Consider the following 15,272-nt stretch of genomic DNA (forward strand, 5'->3'; position numbering starts at 1 on the left):
AAACAAACCCTTTGTGGTGCTAATATATTATTTTTGGGCAAGGGATCACTGTCTAGTCATGCGGCCCTCCACTAACGGGTCAATGAGAACATGTGTAGGGGCATTGACACAGATGAGATTTTTTATCTCACAGAGGTAAGATGGTAATTTTGCATGCTCCTATATCTAGGCTTAGAATCCACACGATCAGACAACGTTCTTTTTCCTATTATAATTATTTTTTTAATTTTCAAAATTCTTAAGGCCAATATGCATGTTCATGCACGGATGGAAATCTTTTCTCTTGTGATGCTAACATTTCTCAGTCTATTATGTAGGGTTGTCAAGAATTTCTAGAAAACCAAATGTAGCATTAGGTTACATTTTTATTTTAATATGAAATGTTTGAAATTTTAATATATGTTGAAGTTATTAAACATTATTAATTTGGGTTAATGAATCCAAAAAAAAAAATTTCTTAAAAGTAGTTTCTTTTTGTGATCACAACTTTAATTTGCGATTTTTTTGTGGCGTGTATGAATTAAACATGAATTAAATAAAAGGTGAGCCAATGAAGGAAGTAATTTTTACCCTTCTACTAGCTTTATGGAAAATGGCATATGATCTAAGTATATATGTCATTCCTATGAACTCTATAATTTTAGATTAATCATATGATTATCTAACTGCTAGCTATATTGTTCTGTATTGGGGCTTTCTAATCCAGTTGTATTTTGCGGATAAAAATATTCTTTGAGGGTGATTGATACTTTTATTATTATTATTATTATTTTTTGACCTTTTCGCTCTCGCTCTCGTCTTGTGGGATGCTTCCTTGTAATCTTTTATGCACATTGAATATAAAACATTATCCTTTACTAAAACAAAAAACGAAGATAAAACATTATCTATAAGAAAAGGCGATCAAGCCGAAAAATTAATCTTGATCTAATAATTATGAAGTATGTGATTGGTTGTTAGAGCTCCGAATGGTTCTATTGTCAATGATTCAGCCTTTGATTTAGATCCTAGATTAGTGGTTTCCATCGAGACATTTCACATATTTTTACCTTTAAATCATGTTTTTCATCACTTATGGTGAAGAGAGAATCTCTTCTTTCATGAATTTTGACGCTTGAATGGAACTTTCAAAAACAGTGCCAAAGGCATTTCATACATTTATAATATAAGAGATAGGAGATTAATAATCATGAGACAGTATTTGTAGCCATGGGTTTCTCTTTGCCCATGTTGAGGAGTTACTACTCTTCATGTATTAGAAATGATCAGGTCTTCACATACGGATAGGTGATAACATGTGTCTTTTTACTTCCATATGCGTTTTTCCATGTTGCTTAATTAAAAGTGCATGGAGGGAAATTTATGGATGCAAAATGACATGTCAGGTTTTGGTATCGGATTGGACATATACAGGTTAATTCAAATTGATATGATCGATACTTAATCGATACGGATTGTGTGATACATATGAATATAAAATTTTTAGTTAAAAAAAAAAAGATGTTTTAATCTAGAATTAGGCCGATGTGGCCTGATATGTATTGGTATCAATATCGAGAATGATTTATATTGTCATCGATACTATGAATTAAATCCATAATATCATCACCTAATTATACATGAAGCGATCGAACAAGTAGGGGTGTCAAAATGCAAACCGAATCAATGAAATAGGACTGAACTTATCCGAATTGCCCTAACCATATCGAACCGAAGCTTATTGGATTGGTTTTGGATTGAGGTATTGTGAAACCGAAGCCAAACTGGCATGTACTGAAACTGGTCGAAGCCAAACTGAACATGGAAAAATAGAACCAAAACTAGACCCAAACCAATAAGAAACGATAACAACCCCAAAATCATAAAAAACCTGTTATTTTCCCATAAATTTGTATATCTATACATGGTAAATTGAATCGATATTGAACTGATAAGAAACCGAATCTTTCCTTCTTGGTTTGGTTTTAGATTTACCCATTCTCACACCGAAACGGATGAATCCAAACCAATCGGTTAACACCCCTACGAACAGGTGTGGGTATGTAGGTGTGGGGGGTATGATGTCTTGTTTTCCTTTTCTTGGATTTGTGGGTTGATTCCAAAGGCTCATGAAGAGGCTGTAGGCCTCGAGGATTGAGTTTTTTAAGAATTATATGGGTATTTCGATAAAATTACTATACAGGGTTTCACTATAAATATGTAGCGAGAATTTTTTCTTGGATGTAGCCATGTAGGCAATCTTGTCGAACTACGTAAATCCTTGTGTTCAATTGTGGGATTGTTGTTTATAATTTCCATTCTTTTCTACATTGTTATAGGTTTCGTTTTTTACATTAAATGATCTAGGTTCCAGAGGATCCGGGTTCAGCCTCCTTAATTATACAAAGCATGCAAAAAGTCACTTTACACTAAACTAAGTATTAATGGTGTTTTACCAAAAAAAAACCAAGTATTAATGGCGTTTTCTCCTCCATTATTTCCCACCGAAACCCAAGTCCACTTGCTCGACACATTCTATCTGTGTTATCTGTATACTTACAATATCATGTAGGCAATATTGTCAAACTACATAAATCCTTGTGTTCAATTGTGGGATTGTTGTTTATAATTTCCTTTCTTTGTTACATCGTTATAGGAGTCGTTTTCTACATTAAATGATCTAGGCTCCCGAGGATCCGGGTTCCTTGTCTCCTTACACAAAGCATGCAAAATGTCACTTTACACTAAACCAAGTATTAATGGTGTTTTACCCAAAAAAAAAAAAAAAAAAAAACCAAGTATTAATGGTGTTTTCTCCTCCATTATTTCCCACCGAAACCCAAGTCCACATGCTCGACACATCCTATATATCTGTGTTATTTGTATACTTACAATATCATGTAGGAAATCTGTCGAACTACGTCGATCCTTGTGTTCAATTATGTGATTATTGTTTATAATTTCCTTTCTTTTCTACATCGTTATAGGTTTCGTTTTCTGCATTAAATGATGTAGGCTCGAGAGGATCCGGGTTCCCTGCCTCCTTGCACAAAACATGCAAAATGTCACTTTACACTAAACCAAGTATTAATGGTGTTTTACCAAAACCAAATATTAATGGTGTTTTACAAAAAAAAAAAAAAAAAAAACCAAGTATTAATGGCGTTTTCTCCTCCATTATTTCCCACCAAATCCCAAGTCCACATGCTCGACACATCCTATCTGTGCTATCTCTATACTTATATTTTCTTAACCATATGAAATATTTTTCATCTAACCTTATATATAATTTATTAGTTATATATGTGACAGATATAGAGATACTCAGGTAGGTCTTTTCAAAGCTTGATGACCTCCTCCAAGTCCCACCACTCCCAACTACTCTTTTAATCTCCTCAACTTATGGGATATTATATGCTTATAAATACACATCACTTCACCTATGTCTCCCTCAACCATATTGGGTTAGAAAATGAGTCTCTTGAGGAGACCTTATGCTTACTCAAAGGTAGAGTCTGAAGACCCAGAAGAGAAAGCTCATCGACAGGCACAGTTTTTGATCTATAAGGTATTGGAACAAGTGGATTTGCAGTCCCCGAAGCGGCGGCAGCGGCGGCGGCCATTCAGTCTTGGAGTGAGAATATGTAAAGTGAAGGTAAAGATTGGGAAGAGATTGAAGAAACTGAGGAAGAACATTTCTGCAGCTAAGAATAACTTGTACAGGAAAATGATTGCTCAATTGAAGTGTTTGAAGGGCTTGATTCGCGGTGGAGAGACTGCTATGGTCAGTCTTCCTGCTCCTATGCTCAATTAAGTTTCTTCTTCTTCTTCTTCCCCTCTTTCTTATTTCATGGATCCCCTTGAAAAGGGATAGTTGTTCACCTTTTATTTAGTTTCATGGAAACAATAGAGTTGTTGTTGGTGTTTTGGTGGGTTTTAATTTCATAGGCAATGCCCACAACTAAGTATCTTTTGTTCAATATATGAAATGGAATCATATATATATATACCAAATGGAATTAAAAAAAATCCGGTTTTCTCCTTCTTTGGGATATGGTGAGTTTATGGTTCTAGGTAGATATTGGTATCGGATCAGATGTATTATGTTGGAGATGTATTATGTTGGGGCTGTCGAGGCCAAAGAAATTTCTTTTATCGTTATATGGATATTTCATTAAAATTCCTGTGTAGAGTTTCACTAGATATTTGTACAGAATTTCTCTGTAATTGATTTGAGAGAGGTGTGAGGATGAACGATTGAAACAATATTCTTCATTAATAGTAATTCTTTATGTATGACTGTGCGATTGTTATTTGTGATTTTCATTTGTTTTTTGCAATTTCTTTTACAGGGGAGGGGGTGCCTTTTTGGCACAAATGTGAATCAGAAAAATCGATCCCTTAACTTCCAGGATATGCACTCTAACAGACAAGCCATCGATTATTCACGATCAATCGACTTGATCCCTTGATTTTCGGTGAAATTTTTATTTTTTTTGCAACCTCCCTCTTTGGCTTGTCCAGGGTTTGCTAAGCATTGCTAACATGGATGGATTTAGGGTTACTCAGATTAGGGAACATTGTTTGCAATAAATATTGATTTAAACATGGTTTTGATCCATTTAAGGAAGCACATGGGATATGTATGCACGGTTGCAGGCAGAGTTAAAATGTGGTTTGTGAGGGTGTTAGGGGGGAGGGGGACCGGGGGATTGTGGCAAATTACGTTTTGACCCGACACCCGACATGCCAACCCACCCGAGTCTGATCAGGTTTTGTGTTAATGTCTAGTGTGCACATGTAAACAACACTGGCTTGGCTTTATTTATATCTTTTCCATTTTTTTAGGTAAACATTTCTAACTTATGCTTATGCCCATCTATTCCTCTTGCTTCTCTTTTCGATTGTGAATAACCATCTATTTTGGATAGGATTTCAAGAATAGGATTGGGCCGATCCACTTCCAAAAACTAGGGTTAGATCATATTTGTGCCGATTATTACTGATTCCTCACCGATCTTGATCGATTTCAGTTGGGACTGATCCGGATCCTGATTCTTAGTTTTTAAACCCTTATATGGAAGAAAGAGAAAAAGAGGGGGATTAAAATCTTCTGCACAACTGGCGGGGCGGCAGTGCACATCCGACGGCACAACAGAGGCCATGTTTGTCATGTGTGCCACCTGGCCTCTGCTGTGTCGTCGGATGTGCACTGCCGCCCCGCCGGTACTGTAGAGGATCCTGGTCCGGGGGTGGGGGGCTACTGGGATTAAATTCCTTTAAAGTGCGGGCATCTTGGTGCGCTGCAGTGTGGGCTTGAGAGTTCGACACGTGGAAGAAGCTTCATCCAACTGTCCAAGCTCGATGCAAGGCATTTTTTTTTCTTTCTTCTCAAGCTCGGCACCATTGGATGTTGCATCATCCACATGTCGAGCTCTCAAGCCCGCATTGTAGTGCACTGCAAGAATAGGGCACTATAGAGATTTTTTTTAGGGGGGTGGGGGGGAGGCTGAGCATGAGGTTCTTTGCTAGAATCATACAAACTTGGGCCGATTGACTTAATTTACAATACTACTCATTCATCTACAACAATAATAACTCAACCTTATACCAACTAAATGGAGTTAGCTATATAGATTTTTGCTTTGCAATCAACTCTATTCAAAGTCATACATGATACAAGGCCTAAGCTATGCATGTCTTTCCTCACCATTTCTCCCAGAACCATTTTATGATTTTAAGATCCATGTAAAAAGGGATTGACTAAATTGTTTTTTTTTTCCCCCTTGACTGTTAACTTAACACGTGCACCAACCCTCCTCCTTTATCTAGGCTTGAGAATTACAACAAAACACTCGCGGAGTTTTGACAAATTAACCCTTCTTAAGTAATGGCCATGACTTTCTCATTTGATGTTGAATTATTATTATTTTTTTTAAATCTTTTGGCTGAAAACTAGTTCAAAATCTTTTCAAATGATATGGATATATAGAGCCCAACAAAGGTCGATCTGTCGTTCAAATATCCAAATTTCAGCTCAAAAGGTCTATTGTCTGCATGTACTCTCATTGCCTTGGCTGTTAGCAGGGTAGTAGGAACATTACTGCTACAAGTGTATTAGCAAAATTTCACAGAAAAACACTTTCCCGGCCATTTGTTTGATGGATAGATAATGTTTGATTTTTTTCCTCTACCTGTTACTCGCTCTATAATAAACTTGAGAACAGTTTGATGTGTTTGTGGGGCCCAAGTTCGGTAAAAACTCATGAAAATGCATCGTTCAAGATATCTGTACCGCTAGTACCCGTTACCAATACATAGGGGTGTTAAATGTGACCGAACCAGTGAAATCGGAGCGAACTGATCAGAGACATATTGGATCGGCTTCGGATTGGGTATTATGAAATCAGTTGAAAATTGGATTGCATCAAAACCAAATCAAATATGAAAAACCAGACCAAAATTATTGATACCAACCCGAAAATCATTAAGAAACATGTATTTTGCATATATATATATATATGTACAAACCCGATGCCAAACCGATAAAGAGAATCCAAATCGAACTGAAATTGAACATTTCCTTAACACATTTGGATTCATCCATTCTCTCACCAAAAATTGGTGAAAACGGACCAAAACCAAACCGAACGATTGACATCCCTACCAAACGATACGCAATACTATAGCAGGGGTATCGGTATAGGAAAGAGTAAAATGATCCCAAAAAATAAAGGTAGCAGTATTTTGAAGGACAAGACAGTCTGATCTGATCTAATACAATCAATCCGTATTGGTATCGATTGAGATTGATATGGGCACCGATACCAATATATACTAATACCTAAGACCTTGTGTTGGTTTATACCAGATTACGAAGTGGAAAAAGATCGGATATGAACATTTGTGCATCCATGTCGAGAGAACACACAAAATTATATTATCACTGGGAAAATCATAGTTACCTGAAAACCACAGATGTAGCTCATCCTCCAGATAATAGTTCTTCCAACTTGAGCAGAGAAAGAGATTAAATGTTCAACACCTTGAATCTTCAATCTTAAAATAAACGGGGAAGATACGTACGTACACACACACTCAAGAGAGAGGGAGAGAAGGAGAGAGAGAGAGAGAGAGAGAGAGAGAGGAAATAGAAAATACGGCTCTCTCCTCCCTCTCCTCCTCTTTTATATTGTAATCCCACTCAAGTGGAATTGCTTGCTCAACACAGTTTCTCAAACTATGTATGTGTTTATTTTGGTGGTTGAAAGAAATCTTTCTAAATTGTCAATAATCACGCTTTTAAAGAGGGGAAGATGTGGAATCTAAAAAGGATTGCTATCTCTTTAATTATGACCAACAATTTTTTCTCAAAATTATGTTGTCATAAATAAAAAGATAATTAACCAATTAATATTTTCAAATTGTCATGCACAATTAAACTCTTTAATGACCTTTCAGTTGATTAATATCCCAAATGAGTATATTAAAATATAGAAAAGCATTTTTCTGTCTGGGCGTGTGGCCTACGCCAGCACTGCCATATGTTTATCACTCTCCTCATCAAAACAAGGGGGCAGAAATGTCTTTTCATATGGGAAGGAGAAAGATAGACTCATGGGAGTGCTAGCGTAGGCCACACTCCTGGACAGAGTTCTTTTTCCCTAAAATATAATATTGTCAAATTCCATAATGAGTATAACTGTTGGGACATGTAATTAAATACTGCCAAACCCCAATTCATTGTACAGGTCTCTAACAAAGATTCAATGATTATAATCGGACGTCAGAAAACATTTAAAATAAATTTCAATAAATAGAATATTACTTTTCATATTAGAAAGTAACTTGTATACAATTTGCAAAAGCAACATTGGTACCAGATTTCAGTTCGATCAATCATAGACTTTCTCTCTCCTTGATATTCGCCAATTAAGGACAGTGGATTCTATGTCAAACATCTCTTTCATCAATGTTGCGGGACCACGTGTCTAGTGCGCTGATATATAATTCGAAGGATATCAACCATTGGCTCACCAAAACCCATGATATATACTACATTGCAACAAACGGATCCGCTTGGTCAATCAAGGCTGAAAAAGGATAATCCAATGTCTGGGTGTTAACATTCTCGCTCAATTTAGCGAAACAATAAACCAGTTGGTTCTAAAGTGTTCTCTACAAATCTGGTTAAGTTGGCCAGTGAATACAAGGGAGAATACATGAGGGCTTAGACTGCATTTGGGCCAACTATAACTCAAAGAGTGCTTTAACTTTTTCTTTAGAAAGAAAAGATTAGCAAAAAAAAAAAAAAAAAAAAATTGATAAAGAAAAAACATAAAAACAAAAGAGGAAGAAGAAGCTGGAGTAAGAAATCGAAGAATTTATCCAGCTTAACCAGATTTCGTTTGTACGATCCAGCCGATTTGTATTGGTATCGATCTGATCCTTGACCGATCCTGTATTGGTGGATCAGTATAGACTGGGATAAAAATGAAAAAAAAAAAACAGAGCCGATCCAGACCGATATGGATGATATGGATTGGCTATACCAATTACTAAAACCCTGCTAGACACACAATTGTTCTTCCAAATCAATGATGCATTTAGATCAGCTATGAAATCAATGTGTGTTATTGGTGAAGCCTGATCTCAGTTCAGAAAGTGCTGTGGGAAATCTTCGGAGGACCGTTTCGGCCTCAAAACGCGTCTGGATGGCCTAAAATGTGCATATTTCACCGCTAGAATCGTGAGCCCTGGAGAACTCGTCGAAATCTTTGATTTTATATGTATATCGACATGTTAGGTTCAAGTGCGACCCTGACCGGGTGGGTCCTTTGGGCTTCTAGGGGCTTTTCTGTACTTTTCTAGGTTAGGGCTTTTCTATATAGTGTCCTTATCTTGTTGAGAGGGGTGTGTGAGATATGAAGGTTTGTAACATTCTTTAGAGAAGTGATGAAACCATATTCTATCGCCGACCGTGGATGTAGCCTACCTTCTTGGGGGTGAACCACGTAAAATTCTTGTGTTGTGTGTTTGTACTTCTCTTTATCTTCGTTTTCTTCTACAAATCCCATTTCTGGGTGTTGTTTTTCTAACAATGTCAAGGTAGGAGGGGTGGGTATGCAGGGAGCAGGGTGGGGCAGGGGAGAGGGTAGAATGAGGTTGGGTTGTGAGCATGGGGTAGGGGTGAATTTCCATGGAGCAGGTTGGGGGCGAGAGTGTCAAGAGAGGGCAGCGCAAGGAATGGAGGTGGAGAGAGAGAGAGAGAGACTAACTGTACAAAGGGTTTGATTTTACATTCCTACACTTCTCCATGGCAATTCAATCTATTTAATGATATGGTTTCAAATTAGCTTGAAAATCCTTTTCTACCCTTCAAATTAGGGCAGCAACAGGGTCAGGTTGGGCTGGGCTTTATAAAACCCTAGCCCAACCCTAAGTCCCCTAAGCTGGGCCCAGGCCCGACTCGACCATGACTCAGGTTCTAAAATATCCAACCCTGACCCACCCTCAGGGTCGGGTCGGGCTGACCCTGACGGGCCTTGATAATGGGGAAGGGGAAGGAAATGCATGGGCTGTAATGGGTTGGGGAGAAAATTATCCATTTTTCGTAAAATAACACTATAATTAAATGTATTATATCACTTATTATCTTCATATATAATATATTATATAACAAAATGTGGGTGATATTTAAAGTTTATAATATATTTAGGGGAAAGTTTTCATACACGGCTGTGTAAGCTGTGTATGTGAGAGGGTGGGAGTTTCAAGGCATTAATAATGGGTGGCGGTTTATGACTTTTCCAACTCTTTGTGAGAGGGGACACGACCGTGCATGCTTACACGGCCGTGTATAAAAACTTTCCCTATATATTTGTTATATCAATATATATTTTTTAGTATAACTTAAAACAGGATCAGGTTGGCCGGGCTAGGCTTAGCCTGAGGCCACAACCCTAGCCCGACCCGATCCTGACTCAGGGCCAGAAATTTCCAGCCCTGACCCGCCCTCAGGGCCAAATATTTCAGCCCAAGCCTTGTTCGGGCTCAGGGCGGGCCAGGGTGGATTCGGGCCGACAAGGCCAAACTTGTACCCCTACTTCAAATCAATATATTTTTGATTTTTTAGAATAAAACAAAGGGCAAATAAAAAAGGTGTCAAATTCCAAATGCAGCAATGGAAGTGTCATTCTAACACACATCCTTTAATTTATGATTGCACTAAATACCCAGAATTGCAAACTTAGTCACGTAACTTGCATTAACTTCTGTGTTTCTCTATCTTTTGCTTTCCATGTCATCCTTTTGTCATGTGCGTATAAAAATGTTGTTGCTATGATAGGAAAATAAAATTAGAATGAATTCCCAATTAGGATTTAAATGAAACACAAAATTGGAGTGTTATAATGATAAAACAATTTTTTTGAATGATAGTTACAACATATTAATTCTCTTTCTATGTTAGTAGATCAGCGAAAATTCCCACGGGCAAAAACAATAGTAAATCCAAATTTTTTCTGTTCTTATTTCTGAACTAGGATATCTAATGCAAATTTTCAGATACTGAAAAATTATTTTTATTTTTTGTTTCTCATTCTCTTATAAGCTAGATGAAAAGAAATCCAAATCTAGTCATGAGATGGTGGAGGAAATCGATGAACAGAGTGACAGCGATAGATGATCGCAACCCCTTTGGTTGAATTGGTGATGCAGCTTCTCTGGTATTCGTGTTCTCATTTCTTTCTGTTTCTTTTCTGGGGGGAATTAATTGAAGGGGAGAACATGGAGTTAATCCACAATCTTGACCTGGGCCTGATGAAATAATTATAAATTGCAACCTGGACAACATACTCATGGTTAAAGAAAGAATTTTACTTTTGAGGGGAATTCCTGTTCATCTGTGATATTCTTCGGGGGGAAATATTAAATAATTTATGGACGGTTGTACACTAAGTATCGAATGCATATTGATTTGACAATATTAACTGAAGATGAAGTCAAGATAAAGTTCAAAATCTTCAACATGCACCCCGGTTACCCAATGAACTGGTGGAGGATTGCGACTCGCTCATGAGATCTAATAGATGAAGACAATTTAATCAGCAATGTCAGTGAGAGGTTAACCACTTTACCCGACTAAAATTAGTCTTTGTCCCTCCCCTTACTCGACAATCGCCCTAACCAGGAATGAAGTTCCAAAAGTGATTTTCTTGGAATCACCACCGCGATAATTGAATTTCTAGTTTGTACTGTGACTTTGTACTAAAGTCTAAAAATATAGTCTGTACTTTTGTTTGAGTTTATTACGGTGAACAACAAATACCCATTTGCACCCGACTGGTTTCTTACCCGAAAGAAGAACAACTAGCTCCCATGTCTCATTTTTAAGTAAGGCCGTCATTTCTTCCATCATGGCTGCTTTCCACTTTGGATCTGCAATCGCCTCCTACCATTTCTGAGGAATAGAAACAGAGGAAAGAGAAGAAACAAATGCACGATAGGAAGGAGATAAAGCATCATAGAAAACAACATTGGAGATGGGGTGTTGGGTGCATGACCTAACGCCTTTACGAACAGCGATAGGTAAGTCAAGGGAAGGATCCTTACCAGATGATGTAGTAGGGTCTGGATCTGGATCAAGTGCAGACGATTGTGGAGGTGGTATGGTGGTGGTGGTAGTCTCAACTTGTCATGTGCGCTCCTGGGTATATACCTTATCAACAGGGATTTGACTGACTGGTCTATGCTCCCCCTAAATAGGAGCCACTATAGGAGCTGAAGTTACAGAGGGCTTCCCCTGAATAGAATCCGGAAGAATAGCAGACACATCTTCAAAACCCTGATCCTGCTCCCCCTGAAGAGGTGTCTGGGAATAATATGACAAGGACTCATGGAAGACAATATCCATGGAGACAAAAGTACGACGAGAAGGTGGATGGTAACACTTGTATCCTTTCTGGGTCGCAGAATAGCCCAGAAAAATACACCGAATGCTCCGTGGATCAAATTTCCCATGAGGATGATGATTGCGGACATAGCCAACACAACCAAAAACTTTGGGGGGAACCACAAAGGAGGAGGAACCCTGGAGGAGATCAACGGGGGAACGACCATCAAGGACACGGGTAGGCACACGGTTGATGAGATAAGCAGCGGTAAGAATGGCATCACCCCAGTAGTGAGAAGGAACCTGCCGTGCAAACATAATGGCCCGGGCGACCTCAAGGAGATGTCTATTTTTCCTTTCAGCAACCCTATTCTGGGCAGGTGTGTCAACACAGCTGGTCTGATGGACAATACCATGTGCAGCCAAATAAAGTTGGAACTGACCCTCCATGTACTCTCTGCCATTATCACTGCGTAAAATGCGCAAGGTGGCATTGAATTGGGTCTGAACCATACGATGAAATAACTGAAAACAGCGGAAGACCTCACTTTTATGGCTCATCATGTACACCCAAGTGGCACGAGTATAACAATCAATAAACGAGACAAACCATCGATGACCAGAAAGGGAAGTACAACGGGCAGGGCTGTTATACCCGTACCCCGGGATATAATTAAATATCATTTCTTCTCGTGACGTGTAGATACCGCTGCCATGTATGCTGGTGACCTGTTCTCCATGATGGTCAAACCTAGCTACAAAATCGTTGACCACAAGACGGGTTTGCCTCGTGGAGGAAAGATTCCTCAACCGCCTGGGAAAGTTCGTTGTGGCGACTTCGTCGACTACCCTCCAAGTACCAGCCCGGGAAGCGAGGAGTTCAGGAGAGAGCATCTCGGACCGTCACCTCAGCTGGATATTTCGTTCGGTGATGAGCTTAGCGTTGCCGTGGCGAAGCTGTTCGGGGTCATGGGTAATAAACCATGACAGGGGGGGAAAAGTAAGTTCTAGCCTCAAGTCTTATTAATTATTCTTCCCTTGGTAACCTCGAAGTGCGGGTCCGGGCTTGAACCGCTCGAGCTATTTCATGAGAGAAGGGAATAAATTAAGTTCGGGTCCCGCGTACCTTTAGGAAGTACATTGGGGACTTATACCCATCTCATATGAGCCCATCTAAGAATGGGCTTTTCCTTAATTAAGGTTGTGGGCAGGCCCATTTAACCTATTGGCCCAATGATGGGTTATTCCATCCACTTACCCACATAGGACTAATGGGTTGACCCATTAGGCCTCATGACCCATTTGACTAAGGGTACCCATAGACCCATTTATTATAAAGAGAGGAGGAGGGGGAGAGAACATTACTTCTTCTTCAACATCCTCTTCTACCCTAAATCGTGGAGGAGAGAAAGAGGAGAGAAAGAGGAGAGAAAGAGAAGGAGGAAGGAGAGAGAGGCTTGGAGGAAGGTGGAGACCCCATCTCTTGGGCAGAAATTGTGGAGCTCTCATCTTGGGGGTAGGTAAGCTTCTTCCTTCTTCTATTTTGGATTTCAAAAAAGGGGTTGGGTAATGGGAGAGATTGACCTAGATCTCTCTTGGAACCTAGGGAGTAGATGGAGCTTTAAAGCCAAGCTATGGTGGAGTTAGTTTACTCCATTATGAGCTCTAATGTGAGGGTTCTCATTGCCATTTGGGGGATTTAAGGTTGGACCCTAAGGAGCTTAGGATAGAGTTTTCTAGAAGTCCTTGTGCCTTAAAAACCACTTGAAATGGGGTCCTTGGAGGGAATCCTTCGGATTTTGGACTCGAAGGTGTGAGGGTTACATGTGATTTCGCACTGCAAGAAACCCCCGAAACTACCTTCCCGAGAAGGATTACGTGAAGGTCGGATTTACACTCGGATTCGCTTTTTACGAAACCACATCCGCATCCGACCTTGGCAAAAATTGTCCCGAGCCCCGTGAAGCTCGGATTTACACTTGGATTCAGTTTTTCGAAACCACATCCGCATCCGACCTTGACTAAAAGCTGTCCCGGTTTCCTAGGATTTACATGTGGTTGCAGAATTTGGGCATGAAACCACTCCTGCAACCACTTCGTCTCTGAAACCTTATACTTAAGTGTTTATGGGAGATCTTTTGGGGATCCGTTCCTTTCGCTCGTTTAACCTTATTCCACTCTTTGTATAGGTTAAAATATTCACTTTTGTGGCTTATTGCTTGATCGAGGCGACAACTGATAAACTGGGTGCTTGGCGTATACGTTGTGAGTGGGTTTGGTTGTTTGGGCTTGTTATTACTATTGCACTATATATTATGTACTCATTATAATTAATAAGCATGTGTGCGCATATTGCATAATTTTATATCTATGTGTTATAATGTTGATTGATAATGTTGTATCTTGATGGGTCTCGGTGCGGTGGATACGTCGTGGGAACCCGAACTCTATAAACATTTATGAAGAAATTATGTTGAATGTCATGTTGAATCAGCGCGCGTGCTCGTCTTGTAACCGGCACTAAACCGGATGAAAAGTTGATGCGCCCGGATTACCTCTCGGGACGATAGGACTTGCATGTAGTATATTGTGGCTAGGATTTCACACCCTTATGCTACGACCCTTACCAACAGGGGTTTAGGTGTTGGGTAATCAGTACACCGGATTCTGTGGAGGTGGGAGAGGCCAGTCATGGTAGTATTGGTTATCAGGGGTCTGCCACTGAGTGGTCTTGGAGGCTTCGATCGGCGTAGGTCCCACGTGACAATTGAGGTTTCATTGTGGCGATAAGTTAAGTGACCCACAGTGTCTCCCGAGTTGTCACAGTAGCATATGCCATTGACTTAGTTGTTTGTTAGGTGGAAAAATGAACTTAACATGTGCATGCATCATTGGACTATGTGAATTGCGTGTTTGTGCATTCCCATCCCCTCACTGGCTCAGTGGAGCTAACCCCCTCGTGCGCACATTTTTTTGATTATGGTGCAGGTGACGGATATCTCGCGGGACTTGGAGTTCAGCCCTCGGGATACGATGAGATCGGTGAGGAGGAACCGGAGGCCGTGTTTGAGGAACATGGCGACAGGTGTCCTTGCGATGATTGTGCCTACGGGCCGTGAGGATATTCGGGACTCGATCCCTTTTTGATTACTTTTGAGGCTAAGGCCTATGGTGAAATACTTACTGTAATACCATTTTTGATAGTTATTAGATGATCATTGGAAATGTAACTAATTCATCGTATTTATCATCTAGCTTTGAACATCTTGTAACTATTCGATTTATACGCTTCCGCAATACTACCGATCCTTGGAATGTAATATTCCTCTTTTCGCATTCGATATTATATTGTGTTAATATTGGATATGAGTATGCGTTGGGACACGTGTCGGTGATCCGG

The 15,272-nt window shown here is 39.5% G+C and overlaps 1 protein-coding gene across 1 annotated transcript; it reads left to right on the top strand.

The window, feature by feature from the left end:
- The first annotated feature begins 3,444 nt into the window (after nt 1-3,444).
- On the top strand, nt 3,445-3,841 carry LOC122640894. The gene has a single exon (XM_043834176.1). The coding sequence runs from the start codon at nt 3,452-3,454 to the stop codon at nt 3,791-3,793; it is 342 nt and encodes a 113-aa protein (XP_043690111.1). The 5' UTR covers nt 3,445-3,451; the 3' UTR covers nt 3,794-3,841.
- The last annotated feature ends 11,431 nt before the right edge of the window (nt 3,842-15,272 follow it).

Source organism: Telopea speciosissima, chromosome 9 (genome assembly GCF_018873765.1).
Source record: "Telopea speciosissima isolate NSW1024214 ecotype Mountain lineage chromosome 9, Tspe_v1, whole genome shotgun sequence".
NCBI classification, from domain to species: domain Eukaryota; kingdom Viridiplantae; phylum Streptophyta; class Magnoliopsida; order Proteales; family Proteaceae; genus Telopea; species Telopea speciosissima.

Coding starts and splice junctions, on each gene's coding strand:
- LOC122640894 (XM_043834176.1), top strand. CDS start 3,452: ATGAGTCTCTTGAGGAGACCTTATGCTTACTCAAAGGTAGAGTCTGAA.